The following is a 27647-nucleotide window of genomic DNA, read 5'->3' as shown; positions in this document are numbered from 1 at the left end:
CGCGCAGTGCGGGGGCGCGGGCGACGCGGGCGGATGACGCGGCGCGCGGGGCGGCAAGGCAGCATGGCGTCTGTGGTGCTGAGCGAGGCGGAGAAGGTGTACATCGTGCACGGCGTCCAGGTAGCGGAGGCTGTCCTGCGGATTGCGGCTGGTCCTCGAGTCGCCGGGGAGGAGACTGGGGTGACCTTGTGGTTAAACAGCTCTGCGGTCCATGTTTGCAGCCCAAAGCAGGCAGCGTGGGAGTTTTTAGGAGATGGGGGTGAGCGTCCGCTTAACGACCGATCACCCTTGGACCTTTCTGGGTTAATAAGATTCCGACTTCAGCAGGAATCCTTATGCAGTCCCTGGGGCAGTTCTCAGCGAGGAGCATCGTTTCCACGGCCATCCATTCAGCCTCGGCACGCTTTACTAGACCAAGCCTCAGGTTTCTCCTCTAGGAAACCGGCATCTGGGGGTGGGCATCTGGCCCGCTTTCCCTCACCTGGTGGATGGGAGGTGCAGAGAGCATGCACCTGAGGCGAAGGAGCTTAGGAAATATATATCGCTTTAGGAATAAAGAGAGAAGAATTTTTAAAAAGCGACTTGGCAGTCGGTGGCATAATTGTTATAGTTTTCCATTTTGACAGCGGAGAACTAAAATCCCCAGGCAGCTGTAACTGAAGATCTTCTGTGCTCAGTCTTCAACCCCTGGTTTTGACCACTCTAGAACAAGGGTTGAGGACTGTTGTACCTGGCAACAATATACCGGTACCACTCTCTGAGTCTATTCACACTTGTTAGCTCCCTGTGTCCTTCTCCCATCAGAATTCTAAAGCACACCTCTTTCCTTCGTGCCTTTCCTCTGCCGTGACCAAATGCAAAGTCAGTATTCCCATGATGTAGCCATTAGATTAAATTAACCCTCTGTCATTTAATGTGAGTAAAGACCATGCCTCCTTTAAAATTGTGAGCTGGTGTTATCTTCTGTGCCCTTTATAGACTAAGGAACGTCAATAATTAGTTACCAGATTGCATATTAAACCTGGATAATAAAATCGGAACTTACAATCTCATGAGCTTTTTAGTTAGAGGATTAGGAATAGTGGAATATATTGGAAATGAAGTAAAGAATGCTGAACACCTGGCTCGTGGTCAGCCCTGAAAAAATGTTAGCTCCCTTTCTTTTTTTTTTTTTTTTTTCATATATCTAATTAGCTTTTATTCACAATTCATGAATCAGGGCAGCCTCTATTCTGTTAGCTCCCTTTCAAGTTTTTTTTTTTTTTTCATCAGTGATAAGGCTTTATCTTAAACCACTCATACTGAATTCCCAGTCTTCATAGTGACTCCATTAAGGACTTAGCCTTTGGCTATTGGGACTTAAATTCTTTTGATCTGGGAGCTAGGAATTCTTAAATTATATCACGAAAAGGGGTAGGAAGTGCCTTGGGGTCTCTGGAGCACAGGCTCTCCTGTATTCTATGGATCACATGGTTTATGTGGCTATCAGACTGTCTCTGGTGATACTTCTTTTCTCTGCCAAAGTGTATATCTTTTCTGTGACTACTTGCTGTTCAGCTTCCTTTCTATCTTGGTGAAATCTATACACCTCCTCCACCTTAACTTTTGTGTGACCTCTCTAGCCTCCCATCACATCATGACCTGTCAGCCCCTGTTTAATTCCTCTCTTCTCTCAAATGTTTCCCAGATCAGCGGTCAGATTCCAGTGAGAGAATTGGTTTGGTCTTCTAGTATTTCATGATGAAAAGTTAGTCATCTTATGGATAGTATGCTTTTGGGTTGCCTACCTACTTCTGACCCTGGCTATTTTGGGTGGATGATGATTTGGTTATGTGGCTGTTACAGAACTGTAGGTACAATGGGCTTTTCCATGTTCAGCCTATTAAGTTCTGTGTCCATAACCTGGTCATTAAACTGGCCCCCATAGGGTCAGACCAGGCCATGGCAATTGATTAGCTTATGCATCCTTGGAAAGGAAAATTTGTAGCACCAAACAGGCTTTTCTCTTGGAGCTCCAGGAAAGCTGATTCATTGTATGTTCTTGGTTATTGAAGGGAAATGTAGCTCAGCCAATGGTTTCCATTTCTTTTCTGTAGATTTAGCTTTTATCATAATGTGTGCCTGGGGCACAGCACAGAAGAGAGGGAACAGGGCTTGAGCCTGATCTTCAGCTATGAGATTGAGAAGTCAGCATTTAGTTGCTCAACCTGGCAATGGCAGAACTGGAATCATCCTTCAACACTCTTGCTTTTTAGCCCTGTGCTCTTTCTATTTACAAACCCTTGGCACAGAAAGTCTGTGCCCAGGCACTGTGGGGTGCAGCCTTGTGGAGCCACATCCTTTCAAAGAAATGCAGGACTACTGATGAGGCTTGGAAACTGAAATGGGAATGAGTGTCTATTTTTGCTGTGTCTTGGACTTGGGCCTGCAAAACTGGACTAGAAGAGGTTTGAATCTCAGTTCTCCTGTAGAAAGCTCTGAGGTACTAGATAAGCAAAACAAGGTAGATGAGAGCTTAGCTGAGAGGACCACTCCCAGTCTGAAACTCTCCAAAGTATAGTGGATTAGGAACATTGGGAGGCTGAGGCAGGAAGATTACAAATTTGAGGGCAGTCTCAAAAACTTAGATCCTCGGGGCTGGGGATGTGGCTCAAGCGGTAGCGCACTCGCCTGGCATGCGTGCGGCCCGGGTTCGATCCTCAGCACCACATACCAACAAAGATGTTGTGTCCGCCGAAAACTAAAAAATAAATATTAAAATTCTCTCTCTTTCTCTCTCTCTCCCCCCCCTTCACTCTCTCTTTAAAAAAAAAAAAAAAAAAAAAAACTTAGATCCTCAACTTAAGACTTTTTTCTCAAAATTAAAAAGAGCTGGGGATGTAGCTCAGTGGTAAAGTGTCCTTGGGTTCAATCCCCAGCACACTCCTCCCCACAATAAAAGTAATAAGACTAGGGACTGGGGTTATGGCTCAACAGTAGAGTGCTCGCCAAGTGTGTGTGAGGCCCTGGGTTCGATCCTAAGCACTACATAAAAATACATACATAAATAAAATAAAGGTATTGTGCCCCACTACAACTAAAAAATAAAAATTTTTTTTTTTTTAAATAGTAGGACTGGATTACTTAGGCATGAGGCAAAACAGCTCTGAGCTGAGTTCATGTCTTCTCTTAAAAATAGGAGATAGACACTTAGTGCCTCGGTTTTCTAATGTATAACCCCTCTCCAGGGATTTTGAGGACTTCCTGAGCGAATACATGCTCCCAGTAACAGGGGAAAGAAATGGTTACCCTGTGTAGGGGGCTCCCCTGAAATGATTTATAACCTTTGGATTCTCCTATAACTGTGTTATGTTGAGGTTATTCTTGCTTTATAGATGAAGAAACAGACTTAGAGGTCTTAAAGAACTTGATCAAAGTCACCAAGCTGGTATGTTAGAGTCCAGATTTAAATATTCAAAGGAAGGTCCTTGTGATAATAGCTATGTGAGTTGCTATCATAGGGAAGCCTTGGATCTAGAAGGAGCTTCTGTCTCCTCTGCTTGGAGGACTGGTCTTCACTCTATGGTGTCCATCAGCTTGATTTTTAAAATGGAACTTTCAATTCAGGGCAACCTGTGTTTAAATGTTTATGTGTGGGTTAATTTCTTTGCTCTTGAGTGTTGCTGATAAATAAAATCATGGTAGGGCTCTAGGTTCTGAGCCAGGCCAGGCAGGTTTGGATGATTTCCTGTCTTTTAAAAGGAAAACTGGATTTCAAAAAAGTTGCCCTGGGTCAGTTGTTCATGAGCTTAGTTAGGTTTTGTGTTTATTTTTCTTCTATTCTTTTAGATGTGCCTTATGCATCCTTGGAAGGGAAAATTTGTAGCTTTTCATTTATTTCTTATTTGTCCTCTGAGCCTTTTCCAGGAGGCAGAAAAATTAAGAGCTGGAAAGGCAAGATATAATGAGGCCTCATTTTCTTTTCCATCTGAATATAAGTGAGTTTAGTTAAAGGTAGACACAATACCTTTATTTTATTTTAATGTGGTGCTGAGGATAGAACCTCAGTGCTTCACGCATGCTAGGCAAGCACTCTACCTCTGAGCCACAACCACAGCCCCTGATTGGCATTTTAAAAGCAGTATTTAGGAGTCTGGGACCTTGTGGCCTACTTGCTTTCGGAAGCTAATATCATCATCAGGACCACCTAGTAGAGCCAGCCTCTTGGTCATGGAACAAGACTGTGCTGACTGCTTTTGAACAGTGGAGAGACCCTTAGGAGGCAGCAGGCTGTATGAAATAGAGGGGAAGTACTCTGGTTTGAAGTTCAAATGCTGCTTACTGGCTTTGTGCTCTCAGGCCTGTTACTTGGCATCATTGAACCTCAAGTTTCCCCATTTGTGAAACAGAGTGAATAAATACTATCTAAAAAGGTTATCATAAAGATTAAATACATTAACTGTGTGGTGTTCCTAGCACATTATCTGATATAATGAATGCTCAGTAAATAGCTGGTATTGTAAATAATTGCAGCCATTTAAATTTATAGATCTGTACAGTTAAAGAATCACTTTTGAAACTGTCTAATTTGATCTTTTACAAGTGAGGAAACTAGCCCAGAGTGGGAAGGGACTTGTCCTAAGTCAAATGGTTAGTTAATGATGGGACCAGGCCTGGTCCCATCTGTTACTAATTCACCTAGTGATTCTTCACTCTTGTGCCTTACCTGTAGCCCAGAAAAGAATCCTTGTAAATGATGTTTTGGGGGCTGGACATGCCTGGGACCTTGGACAAATGGGGATGGGGAGGAATGAGGTGTCAGAGATGGACCTGAAAAGCCTTTTAAAATGATTGGCATTTTAAAAGCAATATTTAGGAGTCTGTGGAAAGGAAAGGGGTGTGATGAGACAGTGACAGAGTTATAGAATCCTCTGGTGATGAGGGATCACTTTATGGCTCACTCTCCCATGCTTGACATTCTGTTGCTTTTTGAGTACATGTCCCCCGGACTTATAGACTGCTTCCTGCCAGGAAGTAGACTGGCAGTAATTCCCCCTGATTTATGGAGTTTATTTTCTCTCATTAGAAGGAATTGAGAGGGTTCTAGAGCTGAAACAAATATGACAGATGGTTGTAGTTAGTACTGTGTGGTGGGAGCATGCAACAATGTTTTGTTTTCCTCTGTTTAATTTCTCAAAAAAAAAAATCATTCACATACATAGTCAGCCAATTTAAAGATAAGTTTCTGACAGGTACATACTTCAGAGCAGTGGTTTTCATTTAGTTTATATTTTGGGGTGCATCAACTCCTTGGAGAACCTGATGAAGCTAATGATTATTTTTCTGAAGGAAAAAAAACCTGCTTTATGGGCTGGGGATGTGGCTCAAGCAGTAGCACGCTCGCCTGGCATGCGTGCGGCCCGGGTTTGATCCTCAGCACCACATACCAACAAAGATGTTGTGTCTGCCGAGAACTAAAAAATAAATATTAAAAAATTCTCTCTCTCTCTCTCTCTCTCTCTCTCTCTCTCTCTCTCTCTCTCTTTCTCTCTCTCTCTCCTCTCTCTCCTCTCTCTTTAAAAAAGAAAAAACCTGCTTTCATAAAATATTTACAAAGAATGAAGAAGATCTCTGTGAGCTGATTTGGGGCAATATAGTATGTGTGCATATGTATTTATTGTCTGGTTAAGGTTTTTTAAAGCCAACTGTAAAAGAATTTACACCCTAGTATGCCACCCTTCATACAAGGAATATAAAGGAGACATAAAAAATATTCGTGTATCTGCTCGTCTGTGAAGAAGAAATACAAGAAAGATAAACCAGAAACCAAAGACATCTGTTATCAACCTGGGGTGGACAGGAAAGGGGTGGAAAGAAGAGGGACATGAAAAGAGCACAGGGCAGGTAAGGGGAGAGTGACATTTCTCAGAGCATACCTTTTCTGATTAGCTTTGACTCTTAGGACCATAGTGATATTCTACATACTCAAAAAAGGAAGTAATCAGGATGTGGGGAACCCAAACTGAAATGCAGTTACAAATGAGCCTGTTAGTATATAAACAAATGAATGCCACCACCACACAGGAAGGGCATGGGGAAGAAAATAACTAACTTAAGTAACTAGAGGACACATTTTGACTGGGTACCAAGACTGAAGACAAAAAACTTTTAAGTGTAACTGTATTCTTTTGGTTAATTTGTTTCTCATGGTGAGGGTGGGTGCTTGTGTGTACACTCAGAATGGACAAATAGGTAAATACATTATAAGTAGAAAGTGAGAGCCTGTGTTATCTCTGAGAAAGAAGTGACACAAGAAAAGGCTAGAATGAACCCTGAGGCTTTTAGATTGGAGTTGAGCTCTCAGCTTGACTCATGATATTTTAATAAGATATGTACATACAGAATTAAATATAGATTGTGTATATGTGGGTTAGTATATATACATAATGTTTTTTAGCTTAGCTGAGAAGTTCTAGAAGCAGTGATGTTCCAGGAGCAATGAAGATTCTGGGCTTTAAGTACCGTTTCCCAGGAGGCGGAACTAGGGCTCCTTGGAGACGTGCTGATCACTAACTAGGGCAAGAGTATGGGAAAAACAAGAGGCTGGAACTCTTGTGTTTGTGTTCTCAGAATGTAGGAGGTGCTCCACAAAAGTTGGAAGCATGTTGAAAGCACAAGAATCAATCCAAAGGTGCTCCCAAAGACCAAATCTGGAATGCTTTCAGCAACAAAATAAAGTATTATAATTGTAGCATAAAATAGACATGAATGAATGGTACAAATATAAACAATTTAAGAAGTAAATACACGGGCAGAGGGACAGGAGTGTGTAGACCACCTTAAAAGCCATCTTCTACAGCAGGCGTTGGCAGACTGATCTTGGAAAGGGCTAAGTAGGAAAGACTTGGGGGCTTTGCAGATTTCTGTCTCAGTTTCTCCCCTCTGATACTATAGTGAAAAGCATTCATAGTACCTAAATGAAGGGGCATGGCTATGATCTAGTAAAAACAGCTATGAAAACAAGTGACCTATAGGCCCTGCTTTGTTGACCCTGCTTTAGCAGATTAAATATCTTTAGCTGTTACAAAGTAGATGTTTGTATTTATTTTGTATTTTGGGGAAAGCAGGTGCAATGAGGACAGTTGTATCCTGTATCTCTGACAGCTCATATTTCTTGGTGCAATTTCAGCCTTGCAGATTTGGAGAGAGATGGCTTATTTTGTCCCTTCTCCAGGTTTTGCATGTTTTCATGCACATATTCTGTATGGCAAGATGTAGTATGGACTTTGCAGTCAAACAGACTGCAAAGAAAATTTAGCTTAGTCCTTACTAGCTATAGGACCTTGGACAAGTAACTTAAGTTCTCCAAGTCTCCATTTCCTCACATGTAAAAGATCGACATTGTCATTAGTCATGAGGACAGAAGTTTGGATGATCCACCAAGAGAAAAAAAGATGTGTACTGTGAATTTGTCTAGGTAGAAAAAAGGTTGAGTCTTTTTAGCAGACTGTTGTTGGTTTGGGATCACAACTTTGGGACTGCTGTTGTTGCACTTAGGAAGACCTCCGTGTGGATGGCCGCAGCTGTGAGGACTACAGATCTGTTGAAGTGGAAACTGATGTGGTGTCCAACACTAGTGGGTCTGCAAGGGTTAAACTGGTAAGTACTGTGGCCGCAGTTCATGCTCAAGTAGAAAAATGGGTAGGTGTCAGGGAGCCAGCTGTAGACCTCTGCTGGCTTTTGGAGTGCAAATCGTCCATGCAAAGGTCCACGACCCAAGCAAACTCAGACCTTGGGTCTATCCAGATCTGAAGGACCCCCTCACCCCAAAATACCATGTTCCAAGTCCCAGTACTGCTCCTAAGAGTGTCCCCCAGGGCTGTATGTCTGGAAGGGGAGGGAGGTGGTGTCTGGCTGTCTTCCTTGAGTAAGGAGCCTTCTCAAATGTGCCTACAGGGCCACACAGACATCTTGGTGGGAGTGAAAGCAGAAATGGGGACGCCAAAGCTGGAAAAACCAAATGAAGGCTACCTGGAGTTCTTTGTTGATTGGTTAGTACTATGCAGCTATTTTTGTTGTTGTTGTTGTTGTTTAATATTTTTATTTTAGTTGTACACAATACGTTTATTTATTTATTTATTTTTTATTTTTCGGCGGGCACAACATCTTTGTTTGTATATGATTGCTGAGGATCGAACCCGGGCCGCACACATGACAGGCGAGCGCCCTACCACTTGAGCCACATTCCCAGCCCCTTTTTTATTTATTTTTATGTGGTGTTGAGATTCGAACCCAGGGCCTCGCATGCTAGGCGAGCGCTCTACTGCTGAGCCAAAACCCCAGCCCAATGCAGCTTTTTTTAAAGAAAAATGATTTAAAAGGTGAGGATTCAGAAAATGAACCTCCAATCTCCTGTTGAGCCCTCTCATATTTTGTATTTATTTAATCATTCAACTCTCCGGGAGGTATTTACTGACCTTCTCCTGTATGCCAAGTGCTAAGAGGTCTTGGCAAGAGTCCTGCCTTTGTCTTAATCGCCTGGCCCTTGCTAGGCCTTATTTTCCCTGTCTGAAAAAGGAGGACATCAGCCAAGCAGTCCAGCATATGGTTGGTGTGAGGATCAAATTAAGCAATGTGACATGTATAACTAATTAGAACAAATTAAAAAATGTTTAAATTTTTTTAAAAAGTAAGCAATGTATATTAGGATGCTTTGAAAAATACCAAATACAGATAATAAGAACCATTATGTGGTTTTAAATGCCCTGTTTTTCTTCCTGCTCTAGCTCTGCAGAAAACTGTTCATGATTTGTTTGGCAGATGAGGCCTAGAGTCAGCCAAGCGGGCATCAAGGATGCTGGAAGGACCAGGGCTCTGCAGTGTCTGTGCTCAGCCCTGGGCCCAAATCTCACTTCCTTCTCTGGTCAGCTGCATGACCTCAGACTGGTTTCTCAGTCTCTCTGTGCCTGAATTTCTTTATCAAAAAATGATAATAATAAACTGGTGATAAGGAGGAAATGAAGGTAGAACAAGTACCTACTATGGTGGGCTTCTAATAAATACATGTCTTTCACCTTTCCAGGGTTGGGGCTTTTATTGAGTCACTGGCCTGGTCTCTCCTTCTATCTGTAACCTTGTTTCTAGAAGCTCTGTGTTGACAGTAGGCCTTCTTAAAGTAGGCAAGGCTCTAGTGGCTCATGCTAGATGTAGTTGTATAATGTGGATTGGGTATTACCTAAGACCACCTCCACATTGAAAGATTTTCTAGAAGGACTCACAAGTCTTAGTATATAGTTGTACTCATTGATGAGATTTTTTGCAGCAATGAAAATGCAGCAACCCATTTGTGACATTTCTGCCCTGGGAAGCCCACTAGAGACTTGGCACCCAGGATTTTTGCTGGGGGCTGGTCACATAGGCACCTTCTGCTTAACACATACCAAGCTTCAGACTGCCAGAAGGAAAGAAAGTGTTCAGCATAAAACATTTGTACAATCTAGGCACAATGGACCACCCCTCTCAGTTTACTGTTGACTGGGAACACTGAGCCACGTTCCCAGATGTCATCTAGGACCAACTTTGCAAGTAGGCTTTCCTAAAGGTGGCAGCCCCAGGCTGTGATGTCAGCTCTTTTTTGCACAGATGGGAATCCACATTTGCATAGCAAGTTAATCTTTTGATCTTTACATGCAAACACAGAAGTTGATCCTCACAATGCTTCAGTGAAAAAGATAAGAAATGGAGTTTATAGAGGGGAGGAGTTGTCTTTCTCAGAGTCCTATAGTTAAAAATGCCAGCTTAGGTCTATCCAACTCTGAATTGCTGCTCTTGTTGCTTTATGTGGCCTGCTGAGGTCCGTTTTAGAGGGGCATTGTGCTTGGAGGTCCAAGAACTATCCGTGTTCATTGTTTTTTTTTTTTTGGAGGGGGGGGGTACTGGGGATTGAACTCAGGGGCTCTTGGCCACTGAGCCACATCCCCAGGCCCTATTTAGAGACAGGGTCTCACTGAGTTGCATAGTGCCTCGCTTTTGCTGAGATTGGCTTTGAACTCACGATCCTCCTGCCTCAGCCTCCCGAGCTGCTGGGATTCCATACGTGCGCCACCATGCCCGGCCTGTGTTCATTTTTTGGCTAGTTTTCTTCCCAGCCCGTTCCTGTCCCCTGACCTAGTTCTCCACACAGTCTCCTCCTGGTCCTACTCAGCTGCTTTCACTGGGTTGAGGTGTTCAGTGGATCTGGCCCTTTCTTGGAGTTAGTGTGGATGGTAATGACCTGGTTCCAGCCCTGTTTATCCCTTTCTTTGCTCTGGCAGGGAGCAAAATACTTCTTTGGTCTTGATCTGTGTAATTCAAAGCAGTGAACAATCACTGAGGAGCAGACAGTTTGTGAGAGGAACTATAATTTGCTCTTCTTTTCTTCCCTGTCATTATCCTCATCTCATTCATCCTAAGCAGATAGTGACAGTCTGCTCAGTCACACCAAAGGGAGGGCGCCACCCTCAGATGCTTGGTATTGGGTTTACATTTTATTGTGGCTCTGTGTCTGAAATGACTTCAGGACAGCCTGCTACCCTTGTCCCTTTCTTATTTCAACTGTACAAGGAGGGTGACACTCATGTGAAAAAAGCCTTTGAACTGCCTCTTTTCAAGGTCTAGGCTCTTGAAGTAGACTCAGTTTTCCTGCCCGCTGTTCTGTTTTCCTCCTTTGCAAATGTCAAAAGGACCTTAACAGGCCCAGGAGCTCCAGGTGCCCAGTAGTTTTGAATACTTCCTGAGATGAATAGTCTCAAGGTGGCACACTAGTGTCTTTAAGTGGCTCAGCTAATGTGAGCACCTCAGGGAATAGAGTCACCATGAGAGATTCACAAAACGCCACCCACATCAGGATCTCACTCTAGTCTTCAAGGCCAACTGTAAATTGCATAAACAGGCAAAGCCTTTCGTTCCTACCTGGTGAAAGGAATAGCTTCTGAGCACCTGTCACTGAGCCCAGCAGAGGGGGTGCTGCACACCTGCAACGCACCCTGGGGCTCCCTGATGAGCTTCAGGCACTTGCGTATCAATAGGCTGAAGCATAGTTGCTCCCCAGAGGGAGAAAAGTAATTGGTGTTAGGGTGGTGTCCCTGCTGTTACTCTGAGCCCAGTTTGATTTAATTCCTTATCAACAACTTCTAGCTTTAATTATTTAAATTCCCAGGGGTAGAGAGGTCTCAAAGATAATTGCTTTTCTGCTAACTCAGTTCCCTTCAGTTTTGTACTTGGGATGATAATGCACAAGCCCAAGGAGACACCGCTCCTCACCCTCATCATTTATCCCGCTTCTTGGGATGATGAGAAAGCTGGGTAAGTCTCACAGCCCTTGGAGGTTGCGCCTGACTTCCCTGCCTCTGAGCCCTGTCCCAGAGATGTCTGGCAGCATCTTCACTAAACTGGAAGCAAAACAAACCATCTAACCCTGTCAGTGTCTTTGGTTTATTTTTTGGCAGCCTGAGTGTAGGTCATTTTAAATAAGACTTTGAAACTTTAGGAAAAATTTCTTACCTTCCCAGAGGACAGTAAGAATTTAAGAAGCTGATATGTCATCCTGAGCTTCCACTAGGTGGCAGGCCATCAAGTCACTTTTATTTATTTTCATGTGGGGCTAAGGATCGAACCCAGTGCCTTATACCTGCGAGGCAAGCGTGCTCTACCACTGAAACACAATCCCAGCCCTCTTTGCTACTTTTTAATGGGATCACTTGTATTTTTCACTAATATAGAACCAGAATCTTTGAAACCTGCATTGATGGGTGGCACCACTATATGTCTTCCATTCCTTGTCGGCTTGGTGCTGCTTGAAGGGAATTAAGGGGCTCAGCCCTTGGCTGAAGGGCTGGAGGTGGGAGCAAGGCAGAGAGGCATCCTGAAGAAGCCATTTGAGGCTGGTTGTACTCAGAGTCTCCAGAGCTGATGAGATAACTTGCAGAAACTTCAAATAGGAGCTGACAATGAAAGGTTCCCCTACAAATGGGGAAGCTTTTGTAGACTTAGAAATGAGCACATATACAAAATGAGTAACCAGCTGGGGTAGGTGACTGCTAAAGAAGTAAGGTCCCAAATTAGCCCTGTCCTAGGGACCCACTGAATCCTTTTTCTAATGTGGCCTGGCCTGACCTTTTTGGAAGAGTCTGTAGATTTCAGGCTAGATTGATTGCATGGGAGATAGCATTGGACCTATTGTCTAGTATCATTCCATGTAGATATGGCCTTGATCTCAACCTACCTCAGTTAAACCAGAGATGTGCCAAGCAGGGGGTGCAGGGTGGATGGAGGTAATGAGTCAGGAAAAGTAGAGAGTTGGGAGGAGCAAAGTGCCCAGGATCTTTTGTTAGTGCATCCAGCTCAGTAAACTGTTTCCCAACAGCTCTGCAAGAGGGACTGGGTCATGCTTTATGGAGGACCTGAATTGGTTTGGTAACTATAAATGCATAAGAGATGCATAAGAGCAGGGGGCTAGAATTACAGCTTGTATTCTCTTTCTCCATTCCTCCTTTCTCTCCCTCTCTTTCTCGTTTGTATTTAACAGAGAAGCTTTTTATTTAGAGTTCTCTTGGTCAGCATTCTTTGATTGTACTTGTGGTCTGGTAAAAAGTCCCAAGTCCCAAGACCAGAACACCATTCATTATCTTGAAGTAAAATATAAGCCCAAGGAAAAGCTAATCTGACTGATATCAGACTACAGATCAAGCATGCAGAGCTACAAATACAGGGAGAGTACAGGGTAACCTAGCAGTTAAAGCCCAAACTGGCTGGATTAGAATCTTAGCTAAACAGATATTAGTCACATGCCCTTGCACCAATTTCATAACCTTTCTGATTCAGTTTCCTTATCTTGATGTCAGGGACAGGGGATGTAGTTCAGTGGTAAAGCACTTGCCTAGCATATGTGAGGCCCTGGCTTCCATCCTCAGCACCACAAACATAAAATAAAATGGGGTTAGTACCTCCTAGAGTTGCCGTGAGAATTTAATGGGTCAGTACACCGGAAGTGCTAAGGGGTGTGTAGCACATAGTAAGCATTTAAAGACATTGTTAAGTTTCCCTCCTTATAAAATGAAAAGAGTTGGCCCCTCCAGGGTCTCACACTATTATCCTGTAGATCACTGTAAGATATGTTTTTATTCTCCTAATACAGTAATTTTTTACAGGTGAACTAAAATACCTTTAGAAAGCCTGGAAAGTGTCAGTTTGTCAGAAAAGGTCCTTATGTATTGAATGCCCCAGTGATGAGGTAGAACCCTCATTTCTGTACTCCAGTATCTAACACCCTGCCCCATCCCTAGCTAATTCTTTGGCAAAATATGTAATTTCTGGCTTAATTTATCAAAAGTACTGTGCTCCATCCCCTACCCTGAGCACTTGCCTTCCATTTTTCCCAGCCTTCTCTCCAGTCACTCCATGGCAGGGCACCTTGCAGACAGGAACATGCCATAGTCTGATGAGGCTCTAAACCTTCTTCTTGTTAGTGGGACTGAAAGAATAGATGTATGAGATTTTCTTTTCAAATTAGCCTAGTCTCAAAAAAGCAATGGGACATGGTTTTGAAGGTAGATTGATTTAGACATTGGGCCTGGAAACTGAACGGTGCCCTGGTGCTGTAGGAAAGGTCCTGCTTTAGCCCCCAGTGCTTAGTCACATGTAGAAGGATGTACCCACTGCATTCGGCAGAAGATAAACATTTTGAGGATGAGCATCTCCAACTGCGTTTGTCTACACGGAGATGTATATAGATGTATTTTTAAGCACAACAAAGGATGCAATATTGATTGCTCAGTGTTTAAATTAGAAACAGGTTGTGTTTTGCTACCTGTGCAAAATAAAAACTCGGTCCCTGGTGACTTGATTATTTCTCTGTAACTGAACTGCTTTTCCCAGCTTGATGCTTGAGTCCAGCAGAGACAGCAGGAGGGTCAGCAGTGTTGCTATGGCAGTGATGAAGTTTCTCTTGGAGATTTTAAATTGGGGTTCTGCTGGCTGAAGGTGGTAAGGGAAGACAAGGTAATTAGAGAAGCAAAGTTATGCAGTGACACAATCTGATTCATTCCCTTTTTTTGGTGGTGGTGGGGGTACCAGGGATTGAACTCAGGGGCACTCAACCACTGAGCCACATCGCAGCCCTTTTTTGTATTTTATTTAGAGACAGGGTCTCACTGAGTTGCTTAGAGCCTCACTTTTGCTGAGGCTGGCTTTGAACTTGCGATCCTCCTGCCTCAGCCTCCCAAGCTGCTGGGATCACAGGCATGTGCCACTCTGCCCAGCCTGATTCATTCTTACTCTTATATTATTGATTGAGGTTTCTTTGGGTAGTACACAGATGCTATGGGCACAGCCAGGGGCTGTCATGCATGTTTTGCTTTCCCTATAACCCCCTTACCCTGCCTCTGTGGCTTCCCAGCTCCTGCTCATCTTTGAGTTTGAGGCCTTCTATAGCTCTCAGTGTTAATTGACAGCTGCCCCCCACCTCACTGTTTGCTCTCTATCATCAAACCCCCCCTACTTCACTGGGACTGCTGCAGACTACAGGTCATCCACCTTCCTCTATCTCCAGGTCATGAGTGGCAGGGGCAGGGCTGGTGCCTTCCAGATGGATGAAGGGTTGGGAAGTTTCAATGTGATTTTGAAAAGTCCTTGCTGAAATGGCTGGTTTCTTACTTTTCCTGGCCTCTATTGTTAAAGTAGAATGATTAAAGTTTACTTATTTCACAAACCTATTAAGGGTTTGTTTGTGTCAAGTCAAAACTCACAAAATTTTCCTGTTAAACACTTTTGGATCGTGTTTAGGGTGGTAAATATTAAATGTTGTAGTTCTTTGTTGAGATAGTAGGGTGTACGTGTCAAGAGGCCAAAAAGGAAACATTTTTTCTCTTGAAAAATATCAAATATGGGCTGGGGATGTGGCTCAAGCGGTAGCGCGCTCGCCTGGTATGCGTGCGGCCCGGGTTCGATCCTCAGCACCACATACCAACAAAGATGTTGTGTCCGCCGAGAACTAAAAAATAAATATTAAAAATTCTCTTCTCTCTCTCTCTCTCTCTCCTCTCTCACTCTCTCTTTAAAAAAAAAATAAATAAATAAATAAAAAATAAAAAATAAAAGAAAAATATCAAATAAAGTAAAAAGGAAGGAGGTGACCTGGTATTTAATCTGCCTTCAGTCTTTCTCTTACTGTCAGTTTCCTTCTTTTCTGTATAGTGATAATGTAAAGTTTATGACATAACTCTGACATGCTATCATACATACCTTCTGAATCATTCTAGAAAGGTTACTGTACTTACACCGTGGTTTTGGTATGGAAAACTAGGGATGGTGGTGACTAGAAGACTGTACAGATTCTCGAGACCTCCCAGCTCCCTAGGCCAACCAGCGAATATTTATTGTCCTCTGAAGCTAAGAAAGTTAATTGTTACCACCCAAGTTTTACATACCATCACTGTCTTGTTTCTCCTTGCTGAAGATGGCTTCTGCTAGAGGTCACTGGGAAGGCCTGTCACACATGTCACACACACTGACAAATCTAGGGCTCTGTGCTGGGCTAGTGCATTGCATGTGTCTGGAGGCTGGGAAAGTGGCAGATGCTACCTTTTTTCTAGTTCAACAGTCTTTTTTTTTTTTTTTTTTTTTTTTTTTTTTTTTTTTTTGAGGTGCTTGGAATCAAACAGGACCTTCTGCATGCTAGGCAAGTGCTCTAATACTGAGTTAGAATATCAACCCTCAGTGATTTCCTACAGCAGCTGGCTCCATTCCGTTCCATAGAAAACTGGAATAGAGAGCCTGACCCCTGTGTTTTTTGCAAAGATTCATTCAGCTTTTCTCTTTCCGTTCTTTTAGTTCAGCCAATGCCACTCCTGAATTTGAAGGTCGGGGAGGTGATGACCTTGGTACAGAGATTGCTAACACCCTCTACCGGATATTTAACAATAAGAGCAGTGTGGACCTGAAGTCCCTCTGCATCAGTCCGCGGGAGCACTGCTGGATCCTCTATGTGGATGTACTGGTGAGTGTCACGTTGCTATGCCAGCCGCGCTCTACCTCTGCTGGAGCCCTGTTGGCCTACTTTCCTCTCCCTTCTTTTCCGTACTTCAGGTGGATGCTTTCATCCTCCAGGTGAGATCACTTGGGGAAAAAAAATGGCCTCCTGTGATAATTCTCTTAAGATAAACGCAACATATGTACAAGTAGCATATATATAATCCCGTTCTAGAATAAAATTGTAGTCATATCATACTAGCTCCTAAAGTTGTCTGTAGAAGTTACTAGAAAAGAAAAAAAAAAGATGCTGTCTGGATAGTGCTACACAGAATAAAGGGCAGAATTCTGACTAGTTGGAGCATTCTGTGTGGAATGATGATAAGTTCTTTTTTATGTAAATTTATTTTATTTATATATGATAGCAGAATGCATTACAATTCTTATTACATATAGAGAGAGCAATTTTTCATATCTCTGGTTGTATACAAAGTATATTCATGCCAATTCTTGTCTTCATACATTTACTTTGGATAGTAATGATCATCACATTCCATCATCATTAATTACCCCATGTCCCCTCCCTTCCCCTCAACCCCTCTGCCCTATCTAGAGTTTGTCTATTCCTCCCATGCACCCACTTCCTACCCCACTATGAATCAGCCTCCTTATATCAGAGAATACATTCAGTATTTTTTGTGGGGGGATTGGCTAACTTCACTTAGCATTATCTTCTCTAACTCCATCCATTTACCTGCAAATGCCATGATTTTATTCTCTTTATTGCTAGATAAAATTCCATTGTGTATATATGCCACATTTTTTTTATCCATTCCTCTATTGAAGGCCATCTAGGTTGGTTCCACAGTTTAGCTATTGAACTGTTGTCATCCTCAGTGAAGTTCTTAATTAGAAAAGTATTTTTAAAACATTATTAATGAGGTAGATCAGTTTTTGTCATTCACATCTTTTGTGTCTATGGAGGATTCCTCTCCTGTGAAAACAAGTGCTTGCTTTCAGCCTTGGTGGAAATGTGCTTCATGCATGTGAGGGGGGGTAGACTTTTGTTTGCAGAGTAAGTTATTATGCTAAATCTAAAGACATAGTGAATAGATTGAGTCCCTGTTTGAGGCAAGGTGGTGGCAATTCAGTCTTGTCACTGGGATTATGAAAAGGGAATTTCCTATAAGTCTTCAGTAGTTGATCTAGGTAGTCCCCAGACTGGGTCTATCTTTAGCTATTAGCTGGCCACCCTTCCGTGTTTTCTTCCTTTTGCTGCAGACACATCTCTTTATAATCAGATTATCCATCAATGTCCAGTGTAGTATTTGTCCCCAGATGACTTATTCTAAAAAATAAAGTTTTAACTTCATGGAAACTTTGCCTTCTTTGGTCTCCATAGTTCCTTAATGGCATCAGTTTTTACCCTAAGTGAGTTAAGTATTAGGACTTCATTGCACTAACAGTGTATGGCTGACATTTGTTGGGGAGTTGGGTCACCAAGTTGTTTTGAAGTGGTTCCTGGGAGTGGCTATGAGAACCAGTGTGTGGCCATGGCCTTGGGCATGGGAAGGAAAGAGCCATGAAATCATCGCAGCTGGTGGTAGGGGTGAGGGAGGTGCTGGGCCTAGGTATCTGAGAGAATAGGAGAGAAGTCCAGGGGGAGTGGATTGTGCATGGAGAGGCACATTTCCCTCTTGATAGGCTGTGTTTCCTAGCAGTGTGCTTTAGAAGATGCCTCATGAAAGAAGCCCTTCATCCCCAGAATTTACAGGGTACATTGTGCTGTTCCCCTAAAAGAACATTTTAGGCTTTGTGCATCTGATAGGCTGTTTGTGACCAGATGTATCTTCTCTGGCTGTGCTTTATGTCACCTCAGGAATTCTTCCCTGGAGAGGGTGGGCTCCTGTGACCTGCTGTGGGACCCCAGTCCTGGAGTGTCTCTAACCCAGATGCCTCTGTCTCCTGTGTCCTCTCTGCATATTCTAGGCCTATACAGGTAGCCCAGTCTGGCTGCTTTGGGCCTCTCTACGCCACCCACTCTCCCAGGTGCTTCTTGATTCTACCGTTATCTTTAGCAAAGAGATTCTTGATAGGCTGCCCTGCCCTAGCAGAGAGAGGAGGGTCTGGTCTGTGAGCACCATTTGCAGAAAGCAGGAATTGGGACACAGTGTAATAAAACAGCAATCATCACATGGAGACTAGAGTAAGAATACAAATTGCGCCCCCCGCCCAGCTGTATTTTTAATAGGATCCCCAGGAGATTTGATTGCACAGCCGGGGTTAGGAGCCTCAGCTATCAGCGATGAAGATGGGGAGGAACATGCAGCATGCTTCCTCAGAAAGTCTGTGAGAGACAACTGCAAAATGAAAGAGTCAATCAGTATTTACTCAGAAAACTTAGCTACTGCTTACTGTGTGCCAGATGTGCTCCTGAGAGCTTTGCAGATACTCACTTGTTTAGCCTTTGTAACAGCTCTTCAAGGTAGCTGGGATTTTTGTCCTCCACAGGTGGCACAGAGAGCTTGTGTACCAGCAGGATTGTGTGGTAACTGGTGAAGACAGGAATCAAATTCAGGCTGTGTGGCCTGGAGCCCCTCTGCTGAGTCGTGTTCTGTGTCTGAACACCCACCAGAGTGGGAGGGAGCCTGGATATGAGATGAGTGAGTCACAGTTACAAAGCCAGGTGGGAACAGAGGCTGGGACCTTATTAGTAGGTAGGATTTTACAAGGCTCTAGGAAAGAGGGTATGTGGACTTGAGGTTCAGTGGAGAGCATAAGGGCGGAAGGTGGAGATTTACACAGGGTGTGAAGTATGACGATATATTCTAAGTGTCCGTCATTGGCTCTGACAGGGCCGAGCTTGGGGGCCCAGGCACAGGGTACAGGACTTGTTGTCTTCTGCAAGTGACTATTGACCTTCTTCATCGATGCCCTTCTCCTGGGCTCTGGGGATAGAGGGATGAACAAAAGCAGAATCCCAGCCTTCATGAGTTCACAGTTCAGATGAAGAGGAGATAGATAGAAATATGTGATTTTCTTTCTAGATGTGGCTTCACTTTTTTTCACTTGGGCAGCCCAGTTGGCTTTATTGTAGAATCTCAGGCCAGAGCTTCTCTGAAATGAGGACAACCCCTACAAGATGAGCACACACAGGTGCTGTCAGCTCTTGCTCAAGGGCAGAAGCTTGTGTGAGACCTTAGTTAATGTAAAATGTGGTGATACTTGTCTGAGCTTCAGGTGTACCTTGACAGTCACACGAGAGATAATCCCACATGCACGACTGGTAGCTGCAGCATCAAGTAGTCCCCAGTCCCTTCTTGTGGGAAGCTAGGCATGTGCTGTCAAAGACTGGAATGACACTTGCATGCAGTTTGGAGCTATCTGGGCAAAACAAGGGCAATCAGTGTGTCGGTCAGTGCTGCCCAATTGCTGGTGTGCCTGAGAGGAGCACCATAGCAGCCAGGGCCAGCTGTCACTTGCACGTGCCCTGGAAGCACAGCCAGCGTGAGGCAGCACTGTGGATAGGTGAGTATGCTGTGTCAATGAGACCGCATGACTAGCCTGGGGAACAGCCCATGTTCTTACAATATATGCTCAGCATTGCTTAGGAATCTGTGTATGTTAAGTGGGATAATGCAGTAATAAATAATGCTTGCTTTTTTTTTTCTCTCTGAATCCCTGTCTATCTTAGCTGTTGGAGTGTGGTGGAAATTTGTTTGATGCCATTTCCATTGCTGTGAAGGCTGCTCTCTTCAATACAAGGTAAGTCTTCCTGGAAACAGCTCTGGGCCTGCCTGGCTATCTTCTGGCTAAAGCTCATCTGCTCTGGACACTGCCACATGTAGGAATGACCAGCTGGGCTGAATCCTATTGGGTTTTTGTTCGAAGAACTGGAAGGAGCACCAACACTGTTTCCATTTGGAAACTTGGATAGACCACCTCTTTCTGGCTTCTCCAACTCAGACTATAGTGATTGACACTAGGGGTTGAAGTGTTTTTCTAGCACCCAGCTCAAAAACATTGCCAGCACCTCTGAAGGCCCCAGCCCTGTACTCCTATGCAGTACTGACAATACCACTGTAATGAAGCAGATTAGTTTTGTACTTGATATGAATGAAACTGCACTGTTTTTCGTGTTTGCCTTACTCTCTGAAGATTGTGTTTTTGAGACATCTGTATTGTTTCCTGTTGTCATCCATGCTTTTTGCCATATGGCATTCCACTGTGTGAATATGGCAGTTTATCCATTCTGTTGATGAGCATCTGAGTAATTTCTAGTTTTTATCTAGATAGTACCGAATGTGAACATTTTTGTAACATGTTTTTTGGTGCGTGTATTTACCCATTGCTGCTGGGGAGGAGTGAAAGTTTGAGCTATGGGACATGGCTATGCCTCGTTTTAGTGGATACTAGAGAACAATTTCCCAAAAGTGAGTTTACCAGTTGATGCTCCCACCAGCTCTATTTGAGTTCTGGGTTGGTCCATGTCTCTGCCAACCCTTTGGATTTTTTTTTTTTTAACTATTAATCTCCATGGTATGTCTTGATAATCACATGTATTTTTAATTTTCACCTCTCTGATGCATATTTAAATTGAGCACCCTTTCATATGTTTATTGGCTACTTGGCTAGCCTCTTAGGAAGTCCTCGTTCATGTCTTGCTCGTTTTTCATGGAAGCTTTTTATTTCATCATCAAATCTAAAACTTAGTTTTGCTGGATGTAAGATTTTTGGTTGGCATCCATTTCTTTCAGAGCTTGGTATATGTTGTTCTATGATCTTCTGGCTTTGAGGGTCTGGGTTGAAAAATCTACTGAGATATGAATTGGTCTCCCTCTATACGTGATCTGATTCCTCTCCCTTGCGGCTTTTAAGATTCTATCCTTATTCTGTAAGCTAGGCATTTTCATTATAATGTGCCTTGGTGTAGATCTGTTGTAATTTTGTACATTTGGTGTCCTGTAAGCCTCTAATATCTCATTGAAGAGATTGTGCATTCCTTTGGTTTGAAATTTTGTGCCTTCCTCTATCCTTTCATCTAACTCTTAAATTTGGCCTTTTTTTTTTTTTTAATATTTCCTAGGTCTTTTCTCTCTCTCTCTCTCTCTCTCTCTCTCTCTCTCTCTCTCTCTCTCTCTCTCTTTATCTTTATTTATTTTTATGTGGTCCTGAGGATCGAAAGAAAAAAATTCATTTATTGTGGGGTTGGGGTTGTGGCTCAGAGGTAGAGTGCTTGCCTAGCATGCATGAGCACTGAGTTCAATCCTCAGCCCCACATAAAAATAAATGTATTGTGTTCACTCACAACTTAAAAAATAAATGCTAAAAAAAAAAAAAATCATTTATTGATGGACCCTGAGAGTGATAGGGAGTGGTGAGCCAGGGCCTTTCTCTCTGACAATAGCCCCAGCCTTTTTAAAAATTTTATTTTGAAGCAGGGTCTTGCTAAGTTGCCAAAGCTGGCCTCAAACTTAAAATTCTCCTGCCTCAGGTTATAGGCATGCGTCACCATGCCCAGTATGAGTAGAAATTTTTAATTTTACTTCTACTTCCAGGATACCAAGGGTTCGTGTTCTGGAGGATGAAGAGGGATCGAAGGACATTGAACTCTCTGATGACCCTTATGACTGCATCCGATTAAGTGTGGAGAATGTTCCCTGCATCGTCACTCTGTGCAAGGTGTGAGATTGTATCTTACAGTTTTTGTTCAAGGGACCTTGTGGAGGTCTGTCTCCAGTCCCAGCCTGTTGAGATTGCTTGTTATAGTTTCACCAACCATGCAGAAGTGGCTTCAACACAAATCCAATGATTTAATTATATTAGGGACCACGTCCACCAGGAGCTCTTCTTTTTATCTGGAGGATATGGTGGAGTGCTGGGAACACTCACAGAGGCTCATAATAACAATAGCTAGAGTTTGTTAAGCTCCTTCTGCATGCCACGCACTGCATTGCAGTGCTCTCTGGGCATATTTCCTTCAGCTCCTTAGCTCTGGTTGGGTCATGGTAGAGTGGCAAACAGTGTTCCCTCTGTGGGCTTGAATGTCCACATCTATGGACTTAAGGGGTTGGAGCAGGTCCTCGGTGTGTCATTTGTCAGGTGGTTTTCACAGAGCCCAGAGGCCCGTGGAGCCTGACATCTGGTTGATGCTGGTGTGTAACTAGCACTGCCCTGGGCTGTACAAAGGAGCTTTGGATGGCTGGGATTGTGGCTAGTTTCGTAACAATAAATAAGGTTAAATGGGTCAGATTTAGTTCCACTAAAATCATTTCATGAACCTGGAGTGTGGTGAAACATTCAGACAGAAGGATATTGGGACTGACCAAAGCCACCTGCAGTTTGACTTATATTTGAGCTTTTCCTTTAGCATTGGCCCCCTTTATTTACCATTTGCAATGAGTGAAACTTCATGTGGCCTCACATGAATTTCTTCCCTGTGCCCCTCTGTTGGAAAGCCTTGGTGGCCTCTGACTTAGATGGTCTCTGACTTCCCTATACCCCATATTTTCATCTTGAGTTTCTGTGACACCACTTACATAGCAGCCTATGATAGAAATGTTGAACATTCCTTCAGGCATTTTTCATCTAAATTAAGGTCTTGAGTGAGCAGTGCAGGGCCTCTGCCTGGTGTAGATATGGATTACCAAACCACTGAGGTGGGATCTCTGACATGCATTGCCATGCATATTGTGTTGCCCCTGCTTTGCAGATTGGCTACCGGCACGTGGTAGATGCTACTCTTCAAGAAGAGGCCTGCTCTTTGGCCAGCCTCCTGGTATCAGTGACCAGCAAGGGAGTGGTGACATGCATGAGGAAAGTGGGAAAGGGCAGTCTGGACCCTGAGAGCATCTTCGAGATGATGGAGGTGAGGTGGTGGTGCTGGGCAGGGGCTAGGGCCTGGTTGGGGGTGCTGCTGCTTCCAACCCACTTGGTCACCCATGGGAATCCTCTCTGTTCATACCCTTGGCTTCAGATTCAGAGCTTGGAGAGCAGCTGGTGGGCTGGGTGTCTGCTGACGTAGCCCAGGCCAATAGAGGTTCTGGTCTGGAGATGAGGGATCTGCCAGTAAGGATACTTACTCAGTAAGTCCCTCTGCATCTCTGACCCCAAGTTGCTACATGTCTGTGAGAGTTTTGGACATTGGTCATGTCAAGAATCACTTGAAATTCCCAAATCATAAGATTGCATGATTTGATGAGGGAATTAATTTCTGGATGACTAATTCCTGTTCTTTAAGGAAATGTAAAAGTAGAACCAGTGGCCAAAGGGTGGCCATCTCCCAGATTCTTCACAGGTCTAGAAGTGTTTAATAGGGACTAGCAGAAACGGTGGGAAGTCCTGGGGATGGGAAGCCCCTTTAGGACAGGGTCCTGAGCCTGCTCACCTGTCTTTCCAGAGATCCATCCCCTGCCGGCCACACACATCCTCTTCAGCTTTCTGACTGAATTGCCAGGAGCAGTTAGTGGGATCTGATGATTTATTTTTTCTTAGCTATCCACTCTATCACCATATAGTCCCTCAAATCATGGCTTCCTTCATTCTCAGTGATGACTCTTTTTGGGGGCTGGAGGTGGATCTTGGAGCATAAACCCAGAGGTATTTTACCCCTGAGCTATATCCACAGACCTTTTTATTTTAAGATAGGGTCTCACTAAATTGCTTACGCCATACTAAGTTGCTGAAGCTGGCCTTGAACTCGTGATCCTCCTGCCTCGGCCTCCCTAGCTCTTGCTGAACCTTGCAAGCCAGGTCTGCACAGTTGTGCACCACCATACCCAGCTAGTAGTAATGACTTTTCACTAAAGATTCCAAGCATTGGATATCTGTGTTTCTCCTTTTGTCATTTTATTTAAAAGAACAAAATGGGCTGGAGGTGTAGCTCAGTGGTAGAGTGTGTGCTTAGCATGAATGAGGCCTTGGGTTTGATCTACAACACCAAAACCAAACAAGCAGAAAACCTAACAAAAGAACACCAAGGGCAGTGTATTTGGTGTGGAGGACCCAAGCATGGGCTGGGAAGACGTGTTACCAGACTGAGTCCTGGCTCTAGGCCACAGTTCCCTCTTGTGCAGAATGGGCATGACTATATCTGCCACTGAGGTTGCCCTGAGGGCTGTTTGAGGGTGTGGAGGAGAAGCAGGCAGTGCCTGATATGTTGCCTTCTCAGTACTTGTGAGCTCTTATTCTCTGTGCTCCACTAAGCCTAGGTTCAGGTTTTTCCAGAATCACTTTTCAATGCTTTAGAAGTTCTACCAAAGGCCTCTCAACAAACGTGTTTTGTAAGTCTCCCCACCCACAAATTTTATGGGAATTCCAGTTTCTAAATAACAAAAAGCAAATAATAAAAATTTATTGTGTGCTCAATACGTGCCAGACGCTAATTTCAGTGCTTTAAGTATCATTTAATCTTCAGCAGCCCTGTGAGGTTACGATTGTTGCCACCCTCACTGTGACAGATGAGGCACACAGAGGCTGAGCTACCTACAGCCACACAGCTCATAGGTTCTGGAGCTGGGATTCCCACCCACCCTGGGCCTCCAGAGCCCTGCAAACTCTGTGCTACTGAACCTTGCAAGCCAGGTCTGCTCTGGCTGCCATAGTGAGCTGAGCTTTGTCCTCCTCGGGGACTTAGGGATGGGGCCTGTAATACAACCATAGCCCTGTGGCCCTGCCTCACTGTTTGTCTCCCACAGGGGCACAGCAGCCCTGAGCAGCCCTGCAGCACCTCTGCTGGTGAATATCCATGCTCTGTTGTCTCTTTCTTGCCTGTTCTGAAGCACTGAAGCCCTCTCAGGTTCTGGTGTCCTTTGCTTATATGATTAATCAGTTCCCCTGTTTGATGGACCTTGACATCTTTTCTTTTTCTAACATTATGATATAATCTTTTCAAAGGCATTTCGAACCTGAACCCTAATGTTACATTTGTAACCTTGATCTCTTCCCAAACTTTTAGACTCAGATCATCTTCTCACAAGCATTTTTCAGTTATCCCTAGAGGCTCATCCCCCACTATAGCAGGGGCCAGGGGAGCAGGCACACAGGTTGCTTCCTTGGCCTGTGTCTGGGAGAACTGGGGAGGAGTCCAGGGCTGACATTATTGAGAATGTGACCATTGGCAGAGTTGAATTCACTCTGCTATGGGAATGTGAGACAGAGACATATGATTGGTTTATTGTAATCTTTCTTTTTGGGGGGTGGGTGGGTACCAGGGATTGAACCCAGGGGCACTTAACTACTGAGCCACATTCCTATTTTAATTTTAAAATTTTTTTAAAATTTTGAGACAGGGGCTTGCTAATTTACTTAGGGCCTCACTAAGTTGCTGAGGCTGGCTTTGAACTTGTAATCCTCCTGCCTCAGCCTCCTGAGCCACTGGGATTACAGGTATGTACCACCATACTCAGTGGCTCATTGTATTTTTTTAAGTATATATTTTATTTGTTCTAATTAATTATACATGATGGTAGAATTCGTTTTGATACATCATACATAAATGGAGTATAACTTCTCATTTGTCTGGTTGTACATGATGTACATCACTACATGAAACAGGTCATGTAATCATATATACATTCATTGTATTCTTTTTTTTATATAAATATTTTTTAGTTGTTGATGGACTTTTATTTTCACTTATTTGTTCCTGGTGTTAAGAATCGAACCCAGTGCCTCACGCATGCTAAGCAAGCGCGCTACCGCTGAGCTACAACCCCAACCCAAGCCACAACCCCAACCCTGCATTCATTGTATTCTTTTTTTTTTTTTTAAAGAGAGAGAGAATTTTTTAATATTTATTTTTTAGTTCTCGGCGGACACAACATCTTTGTTGGTATGTGGTGCTGAGGATCGAACCCAGGTCACACGCATGCCAGGCGAGCGCGCTACCATTTGAGCCACATCCCCAGCCCCTCATTGTATTCTTAAAATGATTCACAATCCTGGAGACAGAATGTTAGTTCTTCAAAGAAAGATATTTATGTTTAGGGGGCTCCCTTGTGTCTGCTGTGTAAGAGCTAATTACTCAATCTGTGGGTTGTCTGACCTTGATGTGTCTCAGTTCAATATTCCAATATGTTTAACATCTCTGCGAGGCAGTAACATGAAGACCCCATCCAGGTACTGGCTTGGTCACATCTGAGCAGTTCTGCCTAGAGGCTTGGTGGGAGGTGAATTAGAACCTGCTTATTAAAACGTCCTTGGCACCATCTGTTCCTTCTCCAGCAGAATGAATTCTCTGTGGTTTCCCTGTGCCTTGTCACTACAGGGCGGTCATGTAACCATGCCCAACGTTGGTTGACAACGTTGCTGCCTGTGCCATCAGGAATGCTAAGCATGAATAATGGCCAGGGCAGCCTTTCCTCCTGAGCAAGTATCTTTTTCTTTCTTTCTTTCTTTCTTTTTTTTTTTTTTTGGGGGGGGGGGGTATGGAGGTTTTTCCAGAATGTGACCATTATGTTGCTGGGGTTTGTGGTTTGTTTTGTTTTGATTTTAAAATCCTCCAAAGGTTGGGAGTGTGGCTTAGTGATAAAGCACTTCGCATGTGTGAGGCCCTAGGTTCATCCTTAGCAGATGGAATTGATTTTAGCACTGGGAAGGTGGCTGGCTGCAGGGGAAGCGCTTTCTGTGCCTGTGTGCCTCACGAGTGACTGCTCTCTTCCATCCCCTCCCTGTCCTGCAGACCAGCAAGCGAGTGGGCAAGGTGTTGCACACCTCCTTGCAGAGCATCCTACACAAGGAAGAAAGCCTGGGGCCCAAGAGACAGAAAGTTGGATTCCTGGGATGATCGGCCCATCATCCCTTCTGCGTGGATTGTTTTTGTTTTATTTTTCCTTGTAAACTGAAGTTTGTATATATTTTTCTTAACTGTTACTTGTACTGGTAAAATTAAAGACTATTTTCAGGTATGGTTGGTTATGGCCAGAGTTCTGGAGCTGCAAGCCACCAGTTCAGAGCTGGGCTGCCAAGGGAGAGGGCCCTGAGGAGACTTGCCACAGGGGTTCAGAACAACAATAAGCACTGGAATAAAGACCTGGCAGGAAGTGGCTTAAAGGAAATGCTTATGATATGTATCCATGCATTTATTATTTTTACCACAGAGCTTTCAAAATAAGAGTCACCAAGGACAGTTCATTTACCTTGTTTTTGGTGCTCCTCGGGAATGTGGTAGTGAAGAGGAGGCCCTTGGCCATAGTTCCAAGCCCAGGGCTGGTGAGCTTCCTAGATCACTTCCCAGATCCAGGCCAGACTCCATAGGGTCAGGGGTGGAGAGGCTACTTTGGTTCTGAGCCAACCTTTCTTATCACTCTTGTTTTGAAATTGCTTTGTGTTATGTAATCACTCCCTGGTGTTTGTAAGATTTAGTTGTTTTATCAGCATTAAGAAGGCTGCTTGAGAGATGTTGTCATTTGATTACTCAGCTGGTCTTCATACTCTGGGGAAGAAGGAAGGCATTCTTGATGGCCTGGAGGCTCTTCCTTTAAGCCTGTTCTCCACTCCCAGTGCAGTGGGTTGGAATTGAGTCTCTTTGTGAATAGAGCAGTCTTTGTTTTTTTTTTTCCAGGGGAACCAAACTCCTAAATCCATCTTAAAGAACCCTGGGGAAGTTGCTGATCCACACAGGGGCGTTTTTCAGCCATGGCATTCGCTGTCTGCATTTCACT

At 43.8% G+C, this 27647-nt stretch overlaps 1 protein-coding gene and 1 long non-coding RNA gene across 2 annotated transcripts in view; one reads left to right on the top strand and one right to left on the bottom strand.

Annotated features, from left to right (window-relative positions):
• Positions 1-27647, bottom strand: part of LOC308643113 — a 622623-nt gene that overhangs the window by 195492 nt on the left and 399484 nt on the right. The window lies entirely within an intron of this gene.
• EXOSC7 (exosome component 7) lies at positions 6-27572 on the top strand. Its single transcript, XM_081285861.1, has 8 exons — positions 6-120; positions 7537-7638; positions 7936-8030; positions 15847-16012; positions 19679-19749; positions 21543-21666; positions 22697-22852; positions 26666-27572. Exons 1-8 carry the CDS (start codon positions 34-36, stop codon positions 26768-26770), a joined length of 906 nt encoding a protein of 301 aa, XP_081141987.1. The 5' UTR covers positions 6-33; the 3' UTR covers positions 26771-27572.

This window comes from Spermophilus citellus, assembly GCF_964194105.1.
Source record: "Spermophilus citellus genome assembly, chromosome: 3".
Lineage (NCBI taxonomy): Eukaryota > Metazoa > Chordata > Mammalia > Rodentia > Sciuridae > Spermophilus > Spermophilus citellus.
The sequence above is the reverse complement of the archived record's forward strand: the minus strand, read 5'-3'. Positions and strand labels throughout refer to the sequence as shown.